The sequence below is a fragment of the Danaus plexippus genome, chromosome 15 (genome assembly GCF_018135715.1).
Source record: "Danaus plexippus chromosome 15, MEX_DaPlex, whole genome shotgun sequence".
In the NCBI taxonomy this organism is placed as follows: Eukaryota; Metazoa; Arthropoda; class Insecta; order Lepidoptera; family Nymphalidae; genus Danaus; species Danaus plexippus.
In genome coordinates this window covers 7,149,023-7,172,205 of record NC_083547.1, presented here as the reverse complement: position 1 = coordinate 7,172,205, position 23,183 = coordinate 7,149,023, and the positions used below count along the sequence as shown (strand labels likewise).

General features: G+C 31.5%; 2 protein-coding genes across 2 annotated transcripts; one reads left to right on the top strand and one right to left on the bottom strand.

Annotated features, from left to right (window-relative positions):
• Positions 1-4,001: 4,001 nt before the first annotated feature.
• LOC133319212 (cytochrome P450 CYP12A2-like) lies at positions 4,002-9,202 on the bottom strand. Its single transcript, XM_061522761.1, has 10 exons — positions 9,051-9,202; positions 8,251-8,378; positions 7,450-7,577; positions 7,268-7,383; positions 6,847-6,963; positions 6,473-6,751; positions 6,248-6,404; positions 5,911-6,120; positions 5,660-5,831; positions 4,002-4,488 (listed from the first exon to the last, which is right to left on the bottom strand). Exons 1-10 carry the CDS (start codon positions 9,107-9,109, stop codon positions 4,334-4,336), a joined length of 1,521 nt encoding a protein of 506 aa, XP_061378745.1. The 5' UTR covers positions 9,110-9,202; the 3' UTR covers positions 4,002-4,333.
• A 9,413-nt stretch (positions 9,203-18,615) lies between these two features.
• Positions 18,616-22,188, top strand: LOC116766614 (carboxypeptidase Q-like). Its single transcript, XM_032656529.2, has 3 exons — positions 18,616-18,865; positions 20,061-20,190; positions 20,284-22,188. The coding sequence occupies exons 1-3, from the start codon at positions 18,639-18,641 to the stop codon at positions 21,373-21,375; spliced, it is 1,449 nt and encodes a 482-aa protein (XP_032512420.2). The 5' UTR covers positions 18,616-18,638; the 3' UTR covers positions 21,376-22,188.
• The last annotated feature ends 995 nt before the right edge of the window (positions 22,189-23,183 follow it).

Genomic DNA, 23,183 nt, shown 5'->3' with positions numbered 1-23,183 from the left:
ATAAAAATAAGGGGAATTGATTACAAATAATATAGTTGTTACTAATGTCATGAGATCTAAGACTTTCGCGAGTATTCATTTAAATTAAACTAATATTTTGTCGGATTACTACGCGTATTTTACTATTTTAAAATTACATACTCCCGACGTTTCGGTTCCTTTGCAACAACCGTAATCATAGACAGACGAGATTTGAATGTGTGTTTTGTTATTTTTCATCAACCACCAACGATTTCTTCATTTTCTAGATTGCCGCTCTGGATGCCGGCAGAATGCGCTTACGGTGTCACGAGGTCCTACGGTGTGGTCACGGACATGGGATTTTATGTTTTTCAAGAGGGGATCCTAGATGTTAGATAGAGTCCAGCCATCTTCTCTATTGAAATTGGGATGTTTTTTTAATTTCAATAGCCTCCCGGATGAACCTCAATATGTATCTATCTTCACGAGCGACGATTTGTGGTTTGTTAACCCCGATTGTATTGGCTTGGTTTGTTCAAAGTATGTTCACACTGTGCTGACTTTGACGCGCACCTATTTTTGATGTCTGATATATATTCCTTAACCCTTGTAGCGATGCTACTCTTTGTCTGTCCAATGTTTGACAAGCCATTAGATGGTCAGCATCACAAAGGTATTATGCACTGTGTAATAAAGATTTCCAACGGTAGCTAACTGGATAGGGTGGTGGTGTGAGTTACCATTGAGATACCTATCCGTGATCACGGTTAATAGTATGAAGTTTTCAAAATAATAAAAGTAGAGTATGTAGTTTTTAAAATAATAAAATACGCGTAGTAATCCTAAAAATATTAGTGGCATCTTACTAATGCCATCCAATTTAAAAACAATTTTTATATCCCTTGTGTCAATAAAAAACTAATTGAACTTACGATTAAAATATAATTATTTTTAAAAATAACTTAATAAGAATCCTAAGTGATAGATATATATATTTACATTAAACAAATCCATTGTGAAAGTCAATTCCTTCTTCATTATATTCTTCTGGTCGAAAAAATTTATAAATTGTCTTAAGATTTAATATTACTTTAACAAATGGCCCAAAAAATATTTATTTTCTTTAAGATATCCTTTAATTAAACTAAGCTTACGCTTTGATAACATTTTTTTTAGATGATTAATCAATATTTGAACGTGTTGGTAAACGAAATTAAAGGCTTATTAATTGTTCTTTTTTTTCAATCATTTTCTAACTGTCAATCTTTAGTATGAAGAGAAAAAACGTAATTAAATAGGGCTTAGTAGGGGTTCGAAACTGAAAAGGAAAAAATATAATATAAAGATAAAATTACTTATTTAAAAGAAGATTAAGGAACAAATGAAGAAATATGCACTAGTGAGGTTAAGGTAATATTAAAAAAAAAACTCAGGTCATCTTTGCAACCATTGTTTGCAGTACATGTCGAGAACAATCCCATTTAGTACCTTTAGGAATTAAGTTAGTATTTTCATAGTCGAATAGGTAAAGTCAACAAGTCACATATGAACCTTTATCAAAGAAAAATACTGTAAAGCAACAAATATATCTGACAATGAGCCGTCTATCGTGAACATCGGATACAAGGAAAACTTACATTTAATATATGTAGGAGTTCAAGGATTGTATAAATTCAGCTGTAAAAGATAAGGTTTTTAGCTTTTTGTTTAGTATACAGACATCAAAATTTTACACCTCGTATAACATTGTCATACAAATATAAAAAATTTATATAGTAAGGTAAAGAGTTTAAAGACATTTTTTTACGGAGTAGTAGTTAATAGAGACTATCAAACTTAGCAAGAAATCGTTTCTAATTGAGTCCTAACATGGATTCTAAAGCAAATGTTGAAAATCTTTTTCTACCACTAATAGGTAGAAAGAGATAAGTAAAATTGTAGGGAATATGTATTTAGTATCTAAATTCCAAAGTCTATGTCTAAAGCAAAATATATAAACATGTCTCCCAGACAAATTTTACCTTAAGGCAGCCCTTTTGTATCTCGAAGATTGATGTTAAGTTAAAAATCACTTTACCCTTCGTCCTGAAAATCTCAATAGTTTTTGAGATTAAATTTTACAACAATTACAATACTGACTTTTGAGGTGATCAAGTGGTATAAGTATTAATACTATAAAAATTTAGTCTTCTTCATATAATATGCCTCGTCATATGATCTTACAAAGGCTCATCAATCATCTTAGCTATTCAACAAAAGTAATATTTTCCAATACTGCGAGTTTATCGTTGAATAAGGATATCTTTATTGTTGTCTAACAAAGATTTAGGCTAAAAATGAAACTCTTACTTATCTTTGCTTCAATTAAACATGAGTGTTTAAACGTTTTTTTTATACTGAAGGGTATTTATACCGGTCTTCATAATAGTAACTTTTTTTCAATCAAACAGTAATTAAGCATCGTTTTAGTGCAACCAATAAAAATAAATTATGTATTAATGCTTAATGGTGTATTTCGGAAAAAACAAAAACAGGCTGATACCAGTTAAAGGTAGCGGTTGGTTGGAATAGCCAATTTATTCAAAAGATAAAAAAAATAAGACATAATAAGTAGGTATAAACAAAAATGACACGTCAAATTCTGTAATTACTAGTTAGCGATACTGATGCCAAAAATGCAATCAGTAAAATTTTTGTCTGTTTGTCTGTCTGTCTATATGTTCTTTATAGAAACAAAAACTACTTGACGGATTTTAACAAAACTTTGTACAATTATATTTCATACTCCTGGGCAGGTTATAGTAGACTTTTCATCACGCTACAATCAACGGGAGCAGAGCTGTGAAGGGAAATATTGAGAAAAAGGGAGAAATTACTTCATTTTTTGAGCTTCCGTCGCGTGTGCAATCTTAATGGCTAAAGCTATATAAAAGATTAAATCGTATAAACAATATCTCTCAACAGCATATGCCTATCTTTTATGGTTGAGTCACAATAACACGTGTAACTCTCAATAGCTTAGCAGTTCGGAGCTTACTGATTATTATATTTGTTTATTCTTTACATGTTTAATACTCTAACTCATCCCTAAAGAAAAAGAATTCACATTATTACCTAATCAATAAAAAAGTAACATAGAAATCGGTATAGAATACCATACGCTAATAAGCCATCGCACGTGAATTCTGAATCATGCTATAAGGATTATTTTTGCATAATGATTGCCGAGCTCGACGCGACTTATGGTGGTAGGGTATAAAAAAGCGGGAGGCGACCATTGACAGAGAACAACATGCGTTATCCCGAGACGCTGAAACTGGTTCACAACGAGAATTGCGGCTCACGGCTGACCACGAACGGCATACATTATCTTGCGAGTCCGAAACCTATGCTGAGAGGAAATTACGGCTTATCACGAACGTTATTATTGCTCTTATTTCTGGTACGATCATTCAAATGCTGATACTAGAAATAATGATCATCCTTATTTAAGAGGGCACTCCAGGTATTCCCTTATCAATAAAAATTTAAATATTTTGTTTTTTATAAAAATAAAAAAAAGGAAAGCGAAAGTTAGATATCAATACATTTATTTAATTACATTGCAAGATAAGATAAAAATGTGCATTTAATTAAAATACTGACCCAAAAATAAATTTGGAGTAATGTACTCAAAAAGAATTTGTAATAACCGTAAAATCGTGTTCAAGTTGAGTTTAGGTTGCCAACTGGAAAACAATATTCCAGGGGTAACAGGTTCCAATCTTGGTTGTGTCGCTGATATTTGAAATAACATAAAATATCATAAAGCTAATCTAATGTAATGTAAACTAGAGGTGTAAAGAACTAAGATAAAATGGTAGTTGGAACAGACTAATTTTACAAATTACTATATGGATATTAACAACAAGTAATGAGAATTTTCTTTAGAAAATACTTTATATTACACAATGTTCCACACCATTTTAGTTTTCAAAATTATTTCTCACATCTTTTCAAACAAACGAATAACAAAGACCCAGCTCAAAGACATTAATAATACAAGATTGTAAGCAAAAGGTCTATTCAATAATTTGAATTGTATAAAATATAACAAAAATCTACTGTATTAAAATTATTAAACATCCTCATGGGCTATCAAATCATAAAGAAATAATAACTTATCTTTCATTAAAATATATATTGTGTTATATATTTCACAAAACATAAATACTAATAAAGAAATAAGAAAATCAAAATTATGACAATCCTTTATTTAATAACAATAGCTGCACTAATAGTTATCGCGCATTGAATCATTTCTTTTATAAAACGAGATAAAAACGTTATTGTTAACTTTAATAATAATATTATTTTATACAAGCACTTAATATTACTTAACATCTTTAAAAATAAAGTTAAAAGGTTCACACATATAATTCAAGGCTGCAGTTCGATACCGTAGCGGAGGTCCGAACCATTCTACATGGAAATTCTCAATTACTTTGGAAAGGAAGGTTTCTATTTCCAATTCAGCTATACGTCGACCTGTTTGGAAATACATTACATTAATTCTTCTTTATTTCTTCTCACCACTTACTTCGTCTAGATTAAAAAGTACGATATGATAGTATGATGTTTTCTTGTCATTACATATTTATTTATTTTTGTCCAATCGGCATTGATTGATTGATTATGCTATCGATTGCTATGTATCTAAAATCTATTTTCTCATTGATATCAATTGCGTTTTTACCAGTGCTGTTTGTATTTAAGTATATAGAGAGCTGCATTTTGTAAAACAGTACCAGTTAGGTTTTATCATACATCATTGTTTAATAAGTGATTTCTACTAAAATAATAAAATGATTTAAGTGATATGGGATATTTTACAATTAAAATTTTCGTTTACATTAACTCAATTCAAATAAAATAATCTGCAACCAATCACGGTAATGAGACCTTAAAAATTTACTATTTAAAAACAGATCTTGTTGACACACTCAGAAATAATAAAAGGAATTAATTATTATTATGCAAAAAGATAGTAATTTTCTAACAATTCTGTATTTCATATAAAAAGAAATAAAATATTGCAAGAGAGACGAAACCTCTTAGCATTCGACGGATTCACCGTGCGAGTGCCGCGTCCATCGCGTTGCAGGGAGAGGAGCTTCAACAGTGCCTGGAAATTGCGACCCAGGTGTGGGTTTAACGCCCCTATCTAACGCGAGTTAAACGCTCACCTCCACTGCCCAAGCTCCTCTCTCTACCAAACTAAATTTGAAAAGAACCTACTAGGGCTGCCTTCGAAGTACGTTCCAAGAATGAATTGATGTGAGTTCTGGACAGGCCCAAGTCTTTTAGTAGGTTGTAGAGAGATTTAGCCGTCAAAGCGTATAAATCCACGACGAACCTATTTCGTGTGAGTTCGTTAATGAGCTCGTAATATTTGTTGACCTTGATGGTATGGTCTTTGGGGATGTTTTTTCCCAAGGAATCGTAAGGTTTATCATCACAATGCGCTTTAAAATTCACGAATACATAAATATGACTGGTCGACGCACAAATATCCAGGGGGATTTTGTATTGTTTAAAAACACAATGAAATTCATGATGTTTTATGTACATATTTAACACCTTCATGATCGTCTTTGATTATTATCGATGATAAATCATTGGTATGTAATAACGGGTATCTAAATTTTTTACCAATTACCTATACAACTTCGGATCCCGAATCCAAAAGGGACAAAGGCAAATGGATGAGCATTTCCATAATACAGTGGATCAGTCTTTTCTGCTAGCCATCGTTCTGGTAAATATTCCAATGGTCTAGGAAAGTTTTTGTCCGATTTAGACATTGTTTGATGATGAAAAGTAACTTTCACCTGGAACAATAAAATGTTAGATATTACGAAATAATTATTAAAATGCTATTTATTAAATGAAGTTACTATAAAAACACACGTTTTTTGGGATGTGATACCCCAGAATATTATAATCCTTTGTTGTTAGTCTCATATTTCCTGAAGCGACAGGTAAGATACGCATAGATTCTTTTAATACTGCCTTAAGGTATTTTTTAACTTTTTGCGATTTTATTTCTTCCCTCAATTTGTCTTGTTTGTCCGGATTCGTTGCAAGCAAATATAATGTTGCAATTATCGTATTTGCAGCCTAAAAATTTTATAAATCATTACAATCCTAGATAGAACTTAAATAACATAATCAGTTATATATGAAACTACTTTACTAAATAAATATCTTTCTAAAATAATAAAAAATATAAATTTAGTTATTTCACCGTATCCACTCCTGCCAGTAACATATCGCTTGCCATAATTATTGCCACATCCTTATCAATTTCAAGTAATTTTTGCAAAACTGCTTTTTCTTCATTAGCATTATTATTTTTTGCATCTAGTTTTTCAATAGCTTTATCAATGAAATATCTACTTAACCTGTAAGTATATTAATTTTAATATAAATTCATAAACTATATCAAACAACTGTTTCATAAAATATTTACATCATCTGATCTTCGTAACATTGCATAGCTTTTTTAAACGTCGGAGTAGAGATATATTTCCAAAGGCTTGGGTTAAAGTCCAATTTGTTTGCATATTTAAATATATTGTGAACTATCTGTATCATTTTCTTGACTGGTGAGTTTTCTGGCAAATTTGGATCGAAACAGTTTAGTCGATCGCCAAGAGCGACTACTCCAATCGTTTCCAAGGCCCATAGATTCATCTCTTCGTCAAATTTTCCTTCAATCATATTCTTATCGTTACGTTTGGACTTCAATCTATAATAAATATGAAATAAAAATATAACATTTTCAGCGCACGCCACAATTCCAAAGTATATTTGATTTTCAATACGGTGTTATAATTTGACTACCTTTTAATCATATCTTCCGCTACTTCATTTAATGTGTTGCTGTATAAAATAATGGTTTTAGGTTGTAGCATAATTGGATTGACTGTTGATCGGAATTTTTTCCAAGCTTTACCATGGCTAGAAATTAAAGAGTTGAAACATTGAATATGTTTACTATGGCTGTTATGTATGAATAAAATGCAAACAGAATATTTCAAGAACCAATTCTCCACTTTTTACTTTTTTTATTTTTCTAGGAAGTAATTTTCAATATCTATGAAATTTATTGCAACGTTTTCTCTCACATCTATCGTTTTGAATATGGTTAAAAGCTTTGTATGCTTAATTCAGAATTTCAATATATATTACAGTATTAATAAATTATATTTTTTTCATCATTTATCAATGATATTTCATAATTTTAAGCAAATTAAATATTTACTCTGTCCCCAGTCCTGTCACTATATCAGTTTTCCCTTTATTACTGTACACCTTCCTATAATATTCCAAAGAAATAAAACTCGGCCGGTAAGGCAACCTATTTTCTCCCCATAGGACCTTAAAAAATAATTATGAATGAATTATCATAGTTAAAAGTTGTTCTTCCAAAAAAAGATTATCTACCTGAGACGCGGCTTCTGCATCGAATAGAAATATGACGGTTTCTCCACCAAATACACCATCTAACTTTGCTATAGGCCCATATTTTTCGTATAACACATCGCCCAAATTAGAAACGTCTTCCAACATTCCTAGAACGTAGGCCCTTGTTACCATATCTAATATAAAAATTAATGTGTAGCATGAAGTTAAATAAAAAATAAAAAAAATAATTTAATAAATTTAAACATTTAATGTTGTTGTACTTTTATCGTCAATAAATTGTATTACAATAAAATGGTTGGTATTATGTGACAAAATTATAATTCAATACATGACAAATTCAGTCTTTTAATTTTGAAGCCTTAATTTTTGCTTGTCTAAAATTAATTATTCATTATATTTCATGAATTTGAACACTTATAGATATTTTAATAATCTTTGAGTATTTATCTATATTATTTAACTACTTAGTAATCAATTACAAAGCAGTTGTTATTTTTGATTGCTATATATTATAATAAATATCACACCCTTATTTAGATGAAAAATAGAAATCATGTCTTTATTTTATAGCATTTCTGTTGCTGACATGAATCCACAATATTGTGTTAGGTCCTTTTTAATAATTATTACTTTAATGTATATGTGTAATGAATAATAGTGTGCTGTCTACAATAGAGAATTTGGTATAAATTTAGCCTCATACAACGCAACAGCTTCGCCAAAAATAAAACACATGTAAATGACCTGACCTGAATCTGACCGTATAGGTCCAAAAAAAATAATGAACGAGCTAATAATAATCTAGACAAAATAACGGACCTCCAGGAAAAAAATGGTGCAATTGTCCTATTAGAGGTAGAGTTGGTGGTCCTGGTATTTCTCGCCAGGACTTTAATTTAATTTCTTTGGCATCGACATTTACTGATACTTTGTGCACGGAAACGGACCTGAAAATGTTAATGCCTTTAACTTTTTATTGTTAAAAATACTTTATATTAATGTACCTCAAACGCTATGATTAATTTCGAATTAATAAATGTGAATAAATAATTATTTTTACACCTGATATTATACTGACTAAAGTTTTATTATGTTTCTCATATATTTTAAAAGATTAGACGAAAATCAAATGTTAAATAATTAAAGTATTTATGTCCCAAATTAACTTTTAGTTACCGCTAAAATGAAAACGTTCTGGATTTTTGCTTCCATAAATATTTAATTTAAGCTGCCCAATTTAAAATTAATTAAATAATCTACTCACGTATTATTTGAATGAAACATGAAACTATATTTAAATACTACTGCCAGAGGTATAACAGCCAAATCTGTACAACCTGTGAAAAGACTAGGGCCTATCAAGAACTAATATCAGTTCATTCTTGAAACGTGCTTCGAAGGTAGTCCTAGTAGTTTCATTTCAAATTTGGTTAGGTAGAGAGAAGAGCTTGGACAGTGGAGTTGAGCGTTGAGCTCGCGTTAGATAGGGGCCCCTTAAACCTACACCTGGGTCGCAACTCCCAGCCACTGTTGAAGCTCCTATCCCTGCAACGCTGTTGACCTGGCACCGGCACGGTGAATCCGTGGAATGCTGAGAGGTTTCGTCTCATTATACTTACCTTGATATATTTTTATTTATAGGGGCTACCCAAAAGGTTGATCTTTTAAAAACTTGCATAGCGCAAACACTATTCTAGTATAATCACAAAAAACATAAATAAAATAAAATCACTTATTTATCATGTACACGTACTACCACGAGGAGCGAATTAATAGGACTGATATCAGCGACGTGCTCTATTCATTTGATCTTGATGAGTTTGCAGGTAAAAATATCGCCGGCATGTTATTATAACTCTTTTGCATGCAGACTATTAAATGATGTAATAATGAGTTACAATTACCAAAAAGTTCGGCAATAATAATATCTTTTTATGGTGATATTCAGAAAGCGGTCCGAATTGACGGAATATCCATAAGGATTTTTTTAACTTGTAGAAGTGCCGTGTCAATTTCTCTGGACATTGAATATATTTGTATATAATTTAAATCATCATGTAAACAGTTATTAAAAGTATTTTCGTGCATTTAAGATAAGAAGCTATGCTTTATTTTAGGCTCATAGTATAATAATAATATTCTAGAGGTGGTAGAGCCCAGTTGTGGTCAGGTTACTATAGCTCGAACATGGGCTGGCTCAATCTGGGTAGTATACCCACCCACAGAAAATAGGCGTCAAATAGCTTTTTATGATCGCGTTTCGTCCTTTAATGCCCCTGAGATCTGTGAGGTAGGGGTGACAGGAATGCCACATAGGCATTTGTGGCATTCTCATATTCTAAAACAAAACAGATAATGTTTAATAAAGACTTATTTTTCATTATAACACACACTGTGGGAAGTCTCGATACGAGTCGGTCATAATTCTAAATCCATTTTTAAAACATTGTTATTTCTATTTCCATTAATATAATATTAAATCAAGTGAATTAAATTTCTTTTTAAAAACTCCTTACGGAACTCTCATATGACATTTTTGGTGGCAGCGGTGGGATACGAAAATCCCTACATACCCAAATACGTCTTCGAAGAACTCATAAAATGTTGGGCTTAGAAAATCCATGAACAATAAATTATATTTAAGAAGAACTTATATTTAAAAATAAGTTCTTTTTAAATATAATTTATTGTTAATTAAGACTCATTCAGTGACTCACGCAAAGGTGAATTATATACATAAATCTACGTCTTCAAAACATAATCAGAAGTTGCTGAAAATCTACAATTTCTCCATCTACAACATTTATAAGTCTGATAGAACAGAAGAAAGCACCTTCAAGTTCCAGTCAAACATCGGAAATCCATCATTGCGCCTGATCATCATGTTCTACTATCCGTTTATTGTGTTCGTGTATCAAATATAAGTGACTATATTCACAAATTGAACTCAGAGTTTCGTCAATAATTAAATTAATATACTTTAAAATAATACTTTACATTACAGTACAATATTTTAGTATCAGTTTCATATTTCATTATTCATAATAGAGATAATAACATTGTAAACATTAAAATTAAATTGCATGGTGTACAGAAGGCTTCTCTAGTTTATAATATTATTTTATATTGGTAATGTTGTGTTATTTATAAAAGGGGTGAAAAAATGAATCAAAAGAGAAAACCTCAAGTGTCTCTAGCACTGCGTCGTAACGATATGAAATAGAAGAAAAAGTCGACTTAAATGTTTTACTTAAATTCATACAAACCGTTGATGGGACAAGAGAAAAGTTAAACCCTTTTAATTCTATACGTGTATAATCTCGCAACTAAAAATCAGAAACCAATATTATTTAAATATATATTAAGTCAATTAGAAGGTCGCGCCGAATCCACTTGCAGTATCAAAGTTTTCAAATCATTCGAACAATTTATAGATTTTATAAAACAACAATTCGGAGAAAAAAATCACTGTACCAACTTTTATCGGAATTACGAGAATGTGAGCAAAGTTCAATAGAAACAGTTAACCAATTCGCGGTACGTATCGAAATCTGCTTAGCCAAAATTGTAACTGACATTAATCTATTTAAACCTACTAGACGAAAGACAGAGCTTCCGGGCAGTGTAGTAGCTGTGGAGGATCTCGCTCCCCATACCTTCTTAACCTGGCTACACCCTCGTCTTTCGCAAATCGTAAGGTGTCGGGACCCTGATTTATTAAATATTGCAGTGAGTTTCGCAGTAGCAGAAGAGAAAATTCTTTAGAGTATGAATAAAAGACCCATTACAACAACACAAAAAAACATCAATACTATGTCCGCTGTACCCACTGTAACAGCAGCATTTGTTGGTCCCATAATATCCACTGTTTCCATTGGATCCACTTCTACTGGTATATCTGTACACCCATCACTTCTAATAAAATTTCTTTACCATTTGACACTAGGTCTCCCGCAATATCTACTCTTCATTAGTCTCATTCTAAACGGCAACTCGAAAAAAAAGAAAATAATGTAAAAAAAATTATGAATTTTTTTCAGTAAAATTGCTCTTACCGTGGCTTTACCAGGTACAGCTCCAACATTGCTACTAGGAGGTAAAACTGCTCACACTATGTTTAAAATACCAATTCGTTTAGATCACACGGAAAGTCCAACCTGTAGTATTTCAAGAAATAGATACAAAGCTATGGTATTACGTGAGTATAATTTAATCATATGGGATTAATGTACGATGGCCCATCGAAAAGGAGTAGAAGCGGTACACAGAACTCTAAGGGATATAAGACCAAATTATCGATAAATAGGCGGTATCACTGTTTTATTTTGTGGTGATTTCCGACAAACCATACCGGCAACACCACGGGGAACCTGAGCTGATGAAGTTAGGGCTTGCCTAAAAAGCTCTTATTTGTGGCGTGATATAAAATCAGTGCAATTGACTGAGAGTGAGAACTGGAAAGAACCCGGATGATCGTGAATTTTCTGATATATTTTCAAAGATTGGTGAGGGTACCCATGCACAACCACACCAAGGAAAACTTATTTTGACGCCTGAGTTATGTTGTATAGTGCAATCTCAACAACATCTTATATCGTCGGTTTACCGTGACATAACAAATATATTAAAAAGGGACAATTCTTGGCTATGCGAAAGACCCATTTTACCTCCTTGCAATGACCAGGTATCTGAGATTAAAAATAAAATACTGTCTAATATACAGGGGGAATGCAAAGTTTAAATTTTCATAATTAGAATGGTCGATGAACAATAAGTCATGTATTACCCGATAGAATTTTTAAATTCTTTAAATATGCCCGGACTTAATACTCATGAAAATTGTTTAAAAATTGGCATTTCGATTATTCTGTTCCGAAATTGAAGACAACCACAACTTTTGAAATGGAACTCGGCTAAAAGTAACCCAGTTGCTACAAAATGTAATCGAGGCACAAATTTAGACAGGTTGCGGTGCAGGAGAGACCACTTTTATTCCAAATATTCACATAATATCAAATAATTTTCGATTCTTATTTAAAAAACGCAATTTACAGTATCGGTTTGTTATACAATGAAAATTAATAAGGCTCTAGGGCAGACTTTTGGTGTTGCTGGAGTAAATTTCGGTGTCAGTTGTTTCTCGCATGGTGAGTTATACGTCGCTCTTTTTTCAGGGTTAGCATTTCTAGAAATCTTTATGTTAACGTGCCGGACAGGTCAAATTTCAACACAGTTTACCCGGAAGCTTTGCGCTGAAGTATTTTTGTTCCATAGGTACTTAAGCCTCATGTGAAAGTGATCTAAACAATATTAGTAATACATTAACTTAATAACAAATAAGGAGTTACACGCTGTCGGAGTCGCGGGTACAGCTATTAATAATAATATTCTGCGGTTCCTGTACTAATAACAAAATTTTCCACAGTATTGTGGATTAACAAATTAATTTATATAAATTAGAAAGTAAATCTGTCTGTTACATCAAAATCAATGAACCGTGAGGAAGGACATAATAAGCTACTTTTTTACGAAAAACGATTGAAACGCGGAAGAAGTGGCGGGCTAAAGCCAGTTTTACATAATAAAGTAATACGTACTTTAATTTGTGGCACAGATATTGTGTATAAATTTTTAATTTCTATAGGGTAGAGCTCACAATGAAAAGTAGCTATTGAGTGCCGCCGTCGAGGGTCACTACGGTCACAAAAGAATAAATTATTGTTTTCCTCTACTTATCTTGAGTTTTTCCATCTATCTTCGAAAAATATTTCCTTTTTGTTGCTCGTACTAGCAGATTTTAGAAAAATTCTTAAACAATAATTGATAATCGCAACTTTTTCTTTTGTGCCTCACTTACTTAATCATTTGCATAGATTTTTCTTTTTGTTAGGGCAATTATTTTAAAAACAAAATCAGTAAGAAAGGTTTGTTAATATTTTCAAAAAATTATGAGGTTCTATATGATAAATAAGATGTCACGTTAGTGTATTTTAATAAATATTCGAATCTACTGTACCAAACCATACCGTACTTGATCTTATCGAAAACTCTATATATAATAAACAAGGACCTAATACAAAATCAAACCTACAGACCTTTTGGAGGACATAAGCATTATAAGCAATAGTTCAAAGACCACATTACTTGTAAATGTCAAGAAACGTGCTGGCGATGGTATATGTTTCTTCTAAATATCTCTAATAGAAATTTTGACAACATTGAGCAACACTTAAAAATAATACATTGATAAATATCAGCTTATACATATACATATATTTAAGTGTAAAGTGTAGTAAAAGCTATTAGAGCAAGATCCCAGGGCTGCCAGACGTCACGTATTAACTGACGGATCAAATGTGGACGATTGAGTAGCTTTAGCTTGTACCATGGTCGTATGCCTACCTGATAACAAGTAAATTGTGGCAACAAAAATAAGAAAAAAAATGACATATAATAAATTATACTAAAGTTAGCCGGCAATTAGACTAATAAATATATTTTTTAAAATACCACGTCTGTTTTTAAAATTTTTAACAAATGTTTTCTTTCAATTTTTTCTTGGTAAAGGCAGTGAAGGATAATATGGTCTGTGTATAGAATGACACACAATAAAAAATACTGTTAATTTATTTTTGCTATATTGTTGAGATAACTGTTTTTATATTTCTTAGGAGACCCAAAACGCTATTCATATAATACCGTATACTTATTTAATCGATATAAAGTCTTATATATATACATTGTCTGTTTTTTTATTTCTTTTTCTTTTAATACAAACCCTTGAAGTTACGTGAGCACTTGAACAATTTAATCTGTTAGCATGCAATATACAAATGGCAATCTCTACAAAGGTATGAATAAAGGATTTTTTGACTACATATTTACATCTCTATGTTAACCGAGAAGATTTTTTTATTATCTATAATCGGGGCAAATCGTATGTTTATGTTAAAAATCAAGTGGGTGAACAGGATTACTGTTATCTGCCATCAACATATTTATTGTGAGCTCCAATAAGTACAGTCATGCCCACGTACATGAGTATATTTTTCGAGTACACATGATGATGATGATCCAAGCTTTTAAACAAGACTCTGTCCAAGCACCAAATTAATAACGCTGGTATCCTTTTTAAAAACAGCTACAGTATTAATAACATGTGTGACATGTACGTATATTATGTGTTTTTTAATACAATATATCTTTATTTAAGGTAAAATTTTGTAGAATTCCTGGATCATAGTTTTCATGTCAATCATCGCTGACAGATTTTGGCATCTATTCAACAAAGCTGTTTGTCAAACTTTAACATTGAAAATATATTTATTGAAAAGAACTGTTTTGTATAAATAAGTAAAATTATTTTATCAACTTAGTAATGATATATATATATGACGGTCATATGACCGTCAGGATTTTATAAGTAAATCGTTAAACGGGCCATTTCAAGTTTACATCCTCTGTCGATTTTCAGTCTTAACGAACCGTAACTAATGCGATTCGAGATGGAGATGTGATATAAGAATATGAATGACCTAAAAATTACTGACATTATTTATACAATTGAAAACTGCTTTCCGGGTTTATCAGATTGTTGGTGGTGAGAGGATGTTTTACATTCTGCAGCTCGGCCTCTAGATGGTCAGCATCACAAAGGTGGTGGCCTCTCTGTAACAAAGATTTGCCAACGGTAGCTAACTGGAAAAGGTAGTGGTGTGAGTTACTATTGAGATACCTATCCGTATGTGTGGGTTTTCTCTAAGTAGTATGTCCCAAAGTATCATCAGGATTCCTAATGATGATAAATAACAGGATCAACTGTGAGACATTTACATCACGTCTGCCCGTGATCACCATGTGTGTGTGTGGGTTTTTAAAATAATAAAATACGCGTAGTATAAACCGAAAAATATTAGTTTTATTTAAATGAATACTCGCGAAAGTTTTAGATCTCATTACTTTCTATGATAGCCCAGTCGTTTTTTTTGTAGAACCTGGTAGTGAGCTGGTACATATTTTAAGGAATCGGAATAAACACGTAACATTGTCAATATATCTGGTCATGGTTCAATGATCACGCTGAATATTACCTTGTCTATGTACGTAGGGATATTTCGTGTTGTAATGAGAAATACTAATATTATTTACATATGTAAGTAGATTGTAATATATTATTGTTATAAATTTTTAATATATGTTAATAATGAATTATCTCTAAATAAAAAGAGAATTTCTATCAAATAGAGATTAAAATAAATATTGTATAAAAAAAATCTTATTTTAATTAAGTTAAATCTAAAAATTGTAGTGTCAAAGTGAGCAAATCAAAACGCACACATTCAAAAGGTGTAGTTTTCCTCACATATGAATACGAAGGCAACATATATGAATAATTCAGTATCCTTGTCTGTTTGTGGTATCTAATAAATATGAAATTAGACACGGATGGTTCGTATCACCATACACGAACTTCTACGCTAGCAGTATCGGGTGTATTAACTACTGTAAACGTTACATATTTCTTAAATATTCTATTACTCCAAAGGATTGAAGTAAGAAAATAACAAGACATTTATCAGAGCATGTACAAAGCATAAATTTCAAGACCCAAGTTGTTACTTAAAGAGTAATCGTTGACAATTAATTAAAGCGATACAATTATAAAAGCCAATAATTTACTCGAGGTCTTCGAAGTTCTGCGCTACTGAGACTTACTTGTTTATGCCCTTTCATCTAAAATAAAGCATTATCTTCTTCTGAAAATTATTAATTTTTATATAAATTGCTTTAATTTTTACTTATATTTTCTACTTCTCTCGTTAATTATAGTCTGAAAATATAGACGACTTTAATAAATACTCTTCATTATATATACAAGTGTAGGAAAAATGCACACTGTCAAGTGGGCTTGCGTTCTGATAAAATAATAAACATATTATTGTGAATAAAATATTAGATCTTATCACATTGACAACATTAAGTGTAATTTACTTAAAATCACTGATACTTTTAAACTTTTATTTTGGCTAATGTTAATGTTGTACTTGAATAATCCGATGGATTTATTTACACATATAGATTAATTGCAATCATTGAACACATTTTCATTTCATTACGCCATATATACTAAAAAATTTAAAGAAACACATACATATGTACATAATTTATGACGTTACACTATAATTTAATATAGATGAGTACAGTTATGACATGATACGGCACTTGTTTTCAAAATATATAAAGTCTAATTAACTCGCTTACCGCTTTTTGTTTAAATACATTTAGTTTATATAGTAAGTATCGTAAGTTAGATCGGAAGCTGTTAGTGTGTATTGCGATACTACTAAAACCTTCGAGGAAAGACGATTATTTCGTTAAGGGGTGGGAAGTATTTCTTAAGAGTATATTTAAATAGGAAATTTAAAGAATGACATAAAGCAATTTAAAATATCAACAAAATTTTAAATTTTATTCCAGGACACTTTGAGGCAAGGGTTCTTCACTGTTCTATAATAAAATATATCAAAAATTAAATCGATTTTATTGCTTTTTTTAAGAAATAATTCCAGAATTAAAAGGTTTTATTTAAAGTAAATATTTTTTACAGCCGCTTATCCAGGTTTTAATTTAAGTCGACATGTTATTTCATGGAGAAATAGCGAATGGTTAAAACCTTCTGATGTTAATAGCAATATTATTGTGAATAAAATCTGCTCTAACATTTATATTTAAAATAGCTATACTTCTTTGGAAGTTTAAATCTTTTGAAAGTTTACCTGACTGTGGCTTTTCTATGACAGAGGTTTGTATCTCTTATTAGCATGGACTTAAAACTCTGCCTAGTTTTGACGTGAACGATGCTAGTTGCCCTGATGGTAGTCTAGCCATTGTGTTTAAAAAAAATTGCGTTCGAGATGTTTTCTTTTATGAATTACTGGTATCGTATCTGCCCTGTTGAAACTTAAAATTCTTCTACCCTTGCCAAAAGACCTCGCTAATTATAAACCGATTTAAACAGGTTCACTTAAAATTTCTAAATTTTTCGACAAGGTCTTCTATTCGATTTATTTGTTTTTTTTTTTAGTTTTTGTTTATATCATTGGTCTGATTACATGAATTTCTAATTTGAATGTCTTTAACTTTGGTCTTTGAGTAGTTGTTATTGGCTGCTTGCCTAAGCCAATGACGACCTAATAAGTATCTCTCCTCTCTATAGCTCTATTTTGATGCAATTTAAGGACAGTTATTTGGTGTAATTGATTATGCAGATGACATTATAGCTGTGGTAAAGTATCAATTCATTTTTCAAGCTTTACTGGTGTTAAATTAATTTGAAAAGAGACGCCACTAAAGTACAAGAATGTCTTATCGAGGACAAGAGACAACCGCTTACCTTGAGTCCAACTGATGACAATGTATCATTGGAAATTCCAGACCACTTCCTTTTGTAATAAGTTGATATATATATCTATATATATATATATAAGTGTGTATATATATTCCCTTTATAATTTTCCTCCCGAAATGTATTTTGTCTCTACAAAACACGGACTAGCTCGAGTGTGAAGTACTGCTAATACATTTAGGCTGTTAATGAAAAAAAAAGGCTTATTGCTAACCACAATTTGGTAAGAACTTGGTGGTTTGCAGTGAATTGCATGATATAATTTCTCCATCCCCTTTTTATCAACAAACAACCAGTCGCCCGGTGGTCTTTTTTTATTGTATTTCTTACTCGCAGATGCATGATCATCCAGGTGGACAAAGCGATACATTTTCTTTTTAATCAATAGCCCTTCAAAAGTTTGGAGGGGTTTGCTTGAGTTTTGGTTTCCTGGCGCGTACTACGTTAGATGTCCTCAATAAAATGAGTAAGTAGGTTATTCCTGTATTAGTGAGTATACTATACGAGTATATGGGTACACTTCTACCTACCAGCAGGAAGAGTAATAATTATGCACTATTCAGTTTTAATATTTATAAAACAGTTAAATATTAAGAGCTTAATAAGAAGCCAAAATTAATTTCCTGATATCGCATAAATATCGTTTGAAGTATAGAAACGATAAGAATGATTATAATTTATGTCATTCTTTCCCATTTAACTTTCCTATGCAAATCAATTTGCCACAGATAAGTTTTATTATTAATTTGGTACTAATCACTCAAAATTTCTTCAGTTTCTATTTAATATAGCAAACGGTAACATGCCGTCAATTATTGTGGACCAAGCACGTTTAATTCTGTTTTTGAATATGTTTTTGCTAATAGAAGCACAAAAACAATATTTTTTAGACGACCGTGTCCGTAACGATCAACATAACTGTGGATACAATCATACATTGAGAGGATATTTATCTTTACTTAAACCTAATGTACTTGACATTATGCATGAAGTAAGAAGTGGACTTGGATCTCGCGATTATTATGAAATGTAAGTATTTAAGAAGAAAAATAATACCTATAATTTTTTTTTCCAAATTTGACTAAAAATCACAATTAAATTACTAAATACAACACAATACTGTTTGATTCCCTGTTTTTTTTTATGTATTGCGATGTAATTTTATTTTATTACTATAATAGGTTTAGATTCAAGATCTATGATGGATACTGAAATACTCGAAAATAACAGAATTAATTAGGACGTTTTCTTACATGAAATTAGAAGTTGGTGTGTACTGGCAGTTCTCTTTAAATAACTTTGGGCATTCCAAATAAAAGTTGGAGTATGTAGCAGCTACAAGATATATATGAACGATAATGAGAACTAATTTTTAATATTATAATAATGTATTTTATTATTTTAAAAAACTACATTTTCCCGACGTTTCGGTTACTTTGCAGCAATCGTAATCACGGGTACACGAGATGTTATGTCTATCAGTTGGTCTTGTTCTTTACCATCTACCGCCAACGATTTCTTAATTTTCTAGAGTACCGCTCTAGATGCCGGCGGTCACGGACACGAGATTTTATATTTTTAAAGAGGAGGTCCCGGGTGTTGAATAGATTCTAGCCATCTTCCCTATTGAAATTCGGATGTTTTTTTAATTTCAATAGCCTCCCGGATTAACCTCGGTATGTATCTGTCTTCACGAGCAACGATTTGTGGTTTATTTACCTCGATTGTATTGGCTTGGTTTGTCCATAGTGTGTTCACACTGTGCTGACCTTGACGCGCGCCTATTTTTGATGTCTGAGATATGTTTCTTAACCCTTTTACCGATGCAATTTTTGTCTGTCCAATGTATGACAAACCACAGTCACAATCGAGTTTGTATACCTCCGCTTTTGGTAAAGGTATTATACTCTTGATAGGTCTCAAGAATTGGCTTACTTTTTTGTGTCGTTTGTATATAGTCTTGATCGAAACCTTCTTCAAAATGTTGCCTATTCTGTCAGTAATCCCTTCTATTTGAAGTGATAATATCGCAGACTGTCACTCAACTGCAGAGCTGCAGCATATAGAACATGCTATCACTACCAACAACCTGCCCGTGCTTCGCCAGCATCGCAATAACCACTTGAAACCACCCATAGTTGAGATTCGGTTGACATTCCTTTACATCAAGCGCGTGTATCAAACTCTATTATCCTACTATATTTCCTTGAAATCAATTCTGCAGGTATTCTACTTTTATTGACAAATTTGGACCACGTCCATCAGGAAGTGAAACACTCGAAAAGGCAATTGACTATATGAAGGATCTCACAAACAAGAACGGAGTATATGATGTTCACACAGAGGATGTCATGGTATATTTTTTGTTTAAATTTACAGATTATAATTTAATATTGTATAATAGTTCAATCCATTTCTGTCATTTCAATTTTTGATTCTTATTTTAGGTTCCTGAATGGAAACGTGGGCTTGAATCCCTTAAAATGCTAAGACCACGACTAAAGCAACTGTCCATTCTTGGTATTGGACTCAGCGTTCCAACGGATGGAAAAATAACAGCAGAAGTTATTGTGGTGTCTAGTTTCGAAGAATTGGAAAGTATCGATAATGCCATAATTAAAGGCAAAATCATTCTTTTTAATACTAATTTTACTACTTATGAAAATACTATTCAGTACAGAAGAAATAGTGCCGTCAAAGCTGCTAGAAAGGGTGCTGTAGCAGTTTTAGTTCGAAGTATTACTCCGATTTCCTTATATACAACTCATACTGGAGATTTAGTTTATGAACCCCACGTTAAAAAAATACCAGCTGCAGCAATTACAATAGAAGATGCTGATTTTTTACAGCGAATTCATAACCGTGGGGAAGTTATTGTTATAGAAATACAAATGTCAAATGAACTGAAAGCAAATATATCTAGAAATTTAATTATTGATGTAAAAGGCTATGATATTCCGAATAAAATGGTTATAGTTTCTGGACATATAGATAGTTGGGATGTCGGTCAGGGTGCTATTGACGATGGGGGCGGTATGATGATTAGTTGGTTTGTGCCTGTTGTTTTAAATTACCTAAAATTAAAACCAAGAAGAACTCTGAGGGCAATACTATGGACGTCTGAAGAAGTAGGCCTTAATGGTGCGAAGGCCTACTTGGAAAGACACAGTGATGAATTGGATAACATAGATTTTATAATGGAATCTGATGAAGGAACATTCAAACCTTTGGGTTTGGAAGTAGCTGGATCTAAAAACGTTACATGCTTAATTAATGAAATTTTACAATTATTTAAACCATGGGATTTAAATAGGCTGAAAGTAGCCAATTCCACAGGATCAGATATTTCAATTTTTATTGATAAGGGCATTCCTGGAGCCTCTCTTTTAAATAAGGATGATCGTTATTTCTGGTATCATCATTCAAATGCTGATACCTTAACTGCCCAAAATAAGTCCGATGTTCTAGACTGCGCTGCGTTTTGGGCTGCAATATCATATCTTATTGCTGAATTACCTGTAGATATTCGCAGAAGTTAAAATTAATTTATTAATCATAATAAAGACTGTATGTAAGAGCTAAAGAGTAAAGATCTTATTTATTTGTGGCGTAATTTTTCATATGAAACATTTTGGAAATGAAGATCCATTTTTATATTAAAACTTAAGAAATATGTATTATTAGATTAATCAACGTATTTATAAGTGCAATACAAGTTGATAAGCATTCACTAAAATAGGTATCTATCCTTTTTCGTGATCTCATTGACTTACGATACGAAATATGATTAAGGAATCTGAAATAGAAGTGAATAATTTAAAGATCATTCATTACAAATAAAAAAATACTGATACTTATGTCAATTTAAAAAGTATTGTTTAGTTAAGACAAAGTCCAGCACCAAATGAAGTTAAAATTTAATTTAAATGAAAATATTCTTTTCTACAACTTTTTTATGCATTGTGAGCGGCAGCTGCGACTGCTCAAGGTAATGATAATTAATTAATAGTTAGAATTTTATTCCCTCTAGATTATAAATAAGTTTTTGTAAACCTTAGTTAATTTTAATTTATGTACCAACAATTTATAAAAAAAATAAGTTACAATAACTTTTGACTTTACGAATTAGATAAGATTGTCTTCTCTCTCTTTTAAGAAGATATTGTGACTCGTTAATTATATTAAAACAGTTTTATTGAGAGCTTTCGTGCAAGAATACAATCAATGTAATAGCTTCGTGCGTAATTTAGACATACCTAACGTGTTCAAACCTCATTCGGCTCCTATGGGGAGGCACTCTACTTTATCTAATTTTGTTTATAATATTGTTAATAAATATAATTGTGCTTTTATTCAATTTATTATTGTTAAGCCAGCAATATATGAAGTAAAATAATATATATTTAATAATTCATTTCATCAACAGTATTTACACTTGCCACCTGCAGAATATCGCATTCTAGTTGCGTTACCGTGACTCGAGTGGGTAAATTAAACACTAATCATATATTTAATCTTCATATCAGGACAGATTGTTCAGGGTTATAAGATAGTATATAGAAGAAATTTTTGGAACTACAAAGGCGATTTTTAAGTACTCGTAGATGAAGGAAGTGTAAATAAATTCCTACTGTTGTGTAAATAAAAAAATAATGTATGTAAATTAGTTACATATCTTGGACCTTGTTCCAATGTACTAAGATTTTTTTATGGAGTTGTCTTCATTGAGCAGAAACTTTGCATATGTTAAATAGTCTTCCAACAATATGAGGTCAGTCGTGAAAAAATTAGAGAAAAGTCGTGCAATTCACAAATTTTTTATTCAAATATTGTTCTGTTTAAACATTTATTTTGCTCATGTGTATATTGTCTGTTCCAAGAGCTACAGCAAGCTTAAAATAATTAGTAATATTAATTTATTTTTGGATTCTAATTTTTATTTCATATAAGACATATTTAAATAAAATTTGATATATTTAATAAATACACTGCGTAATAATACTAACTAGAGATAAAACTGATATGAGGCGGAACCTCTCAGCGTTTCATGGATTCACCGTGCGGGTGCCGGGTCCATCATGTTGCAGGGAGAAGAGCATCAACAGTGCCTGGGACTTGCAACTTAGGTGTAGATTTAAGGGGCCCTTATCTAACACTTACCTGCACCGTCCAAGCTCCTCTCTATACCTAACCAAATTTGAAACGAACCTACTAGGGCTGCTTTCGACGCACATTCCAAGAATGAACTGATGTTAGTTTTGATAGGCCCGAGTCTTTTAGTAGGTTGTAGAGTGATTTGGCTCTTATACTAACTAAAATTTGAAATAATTCTTCTAATTTAAATCAT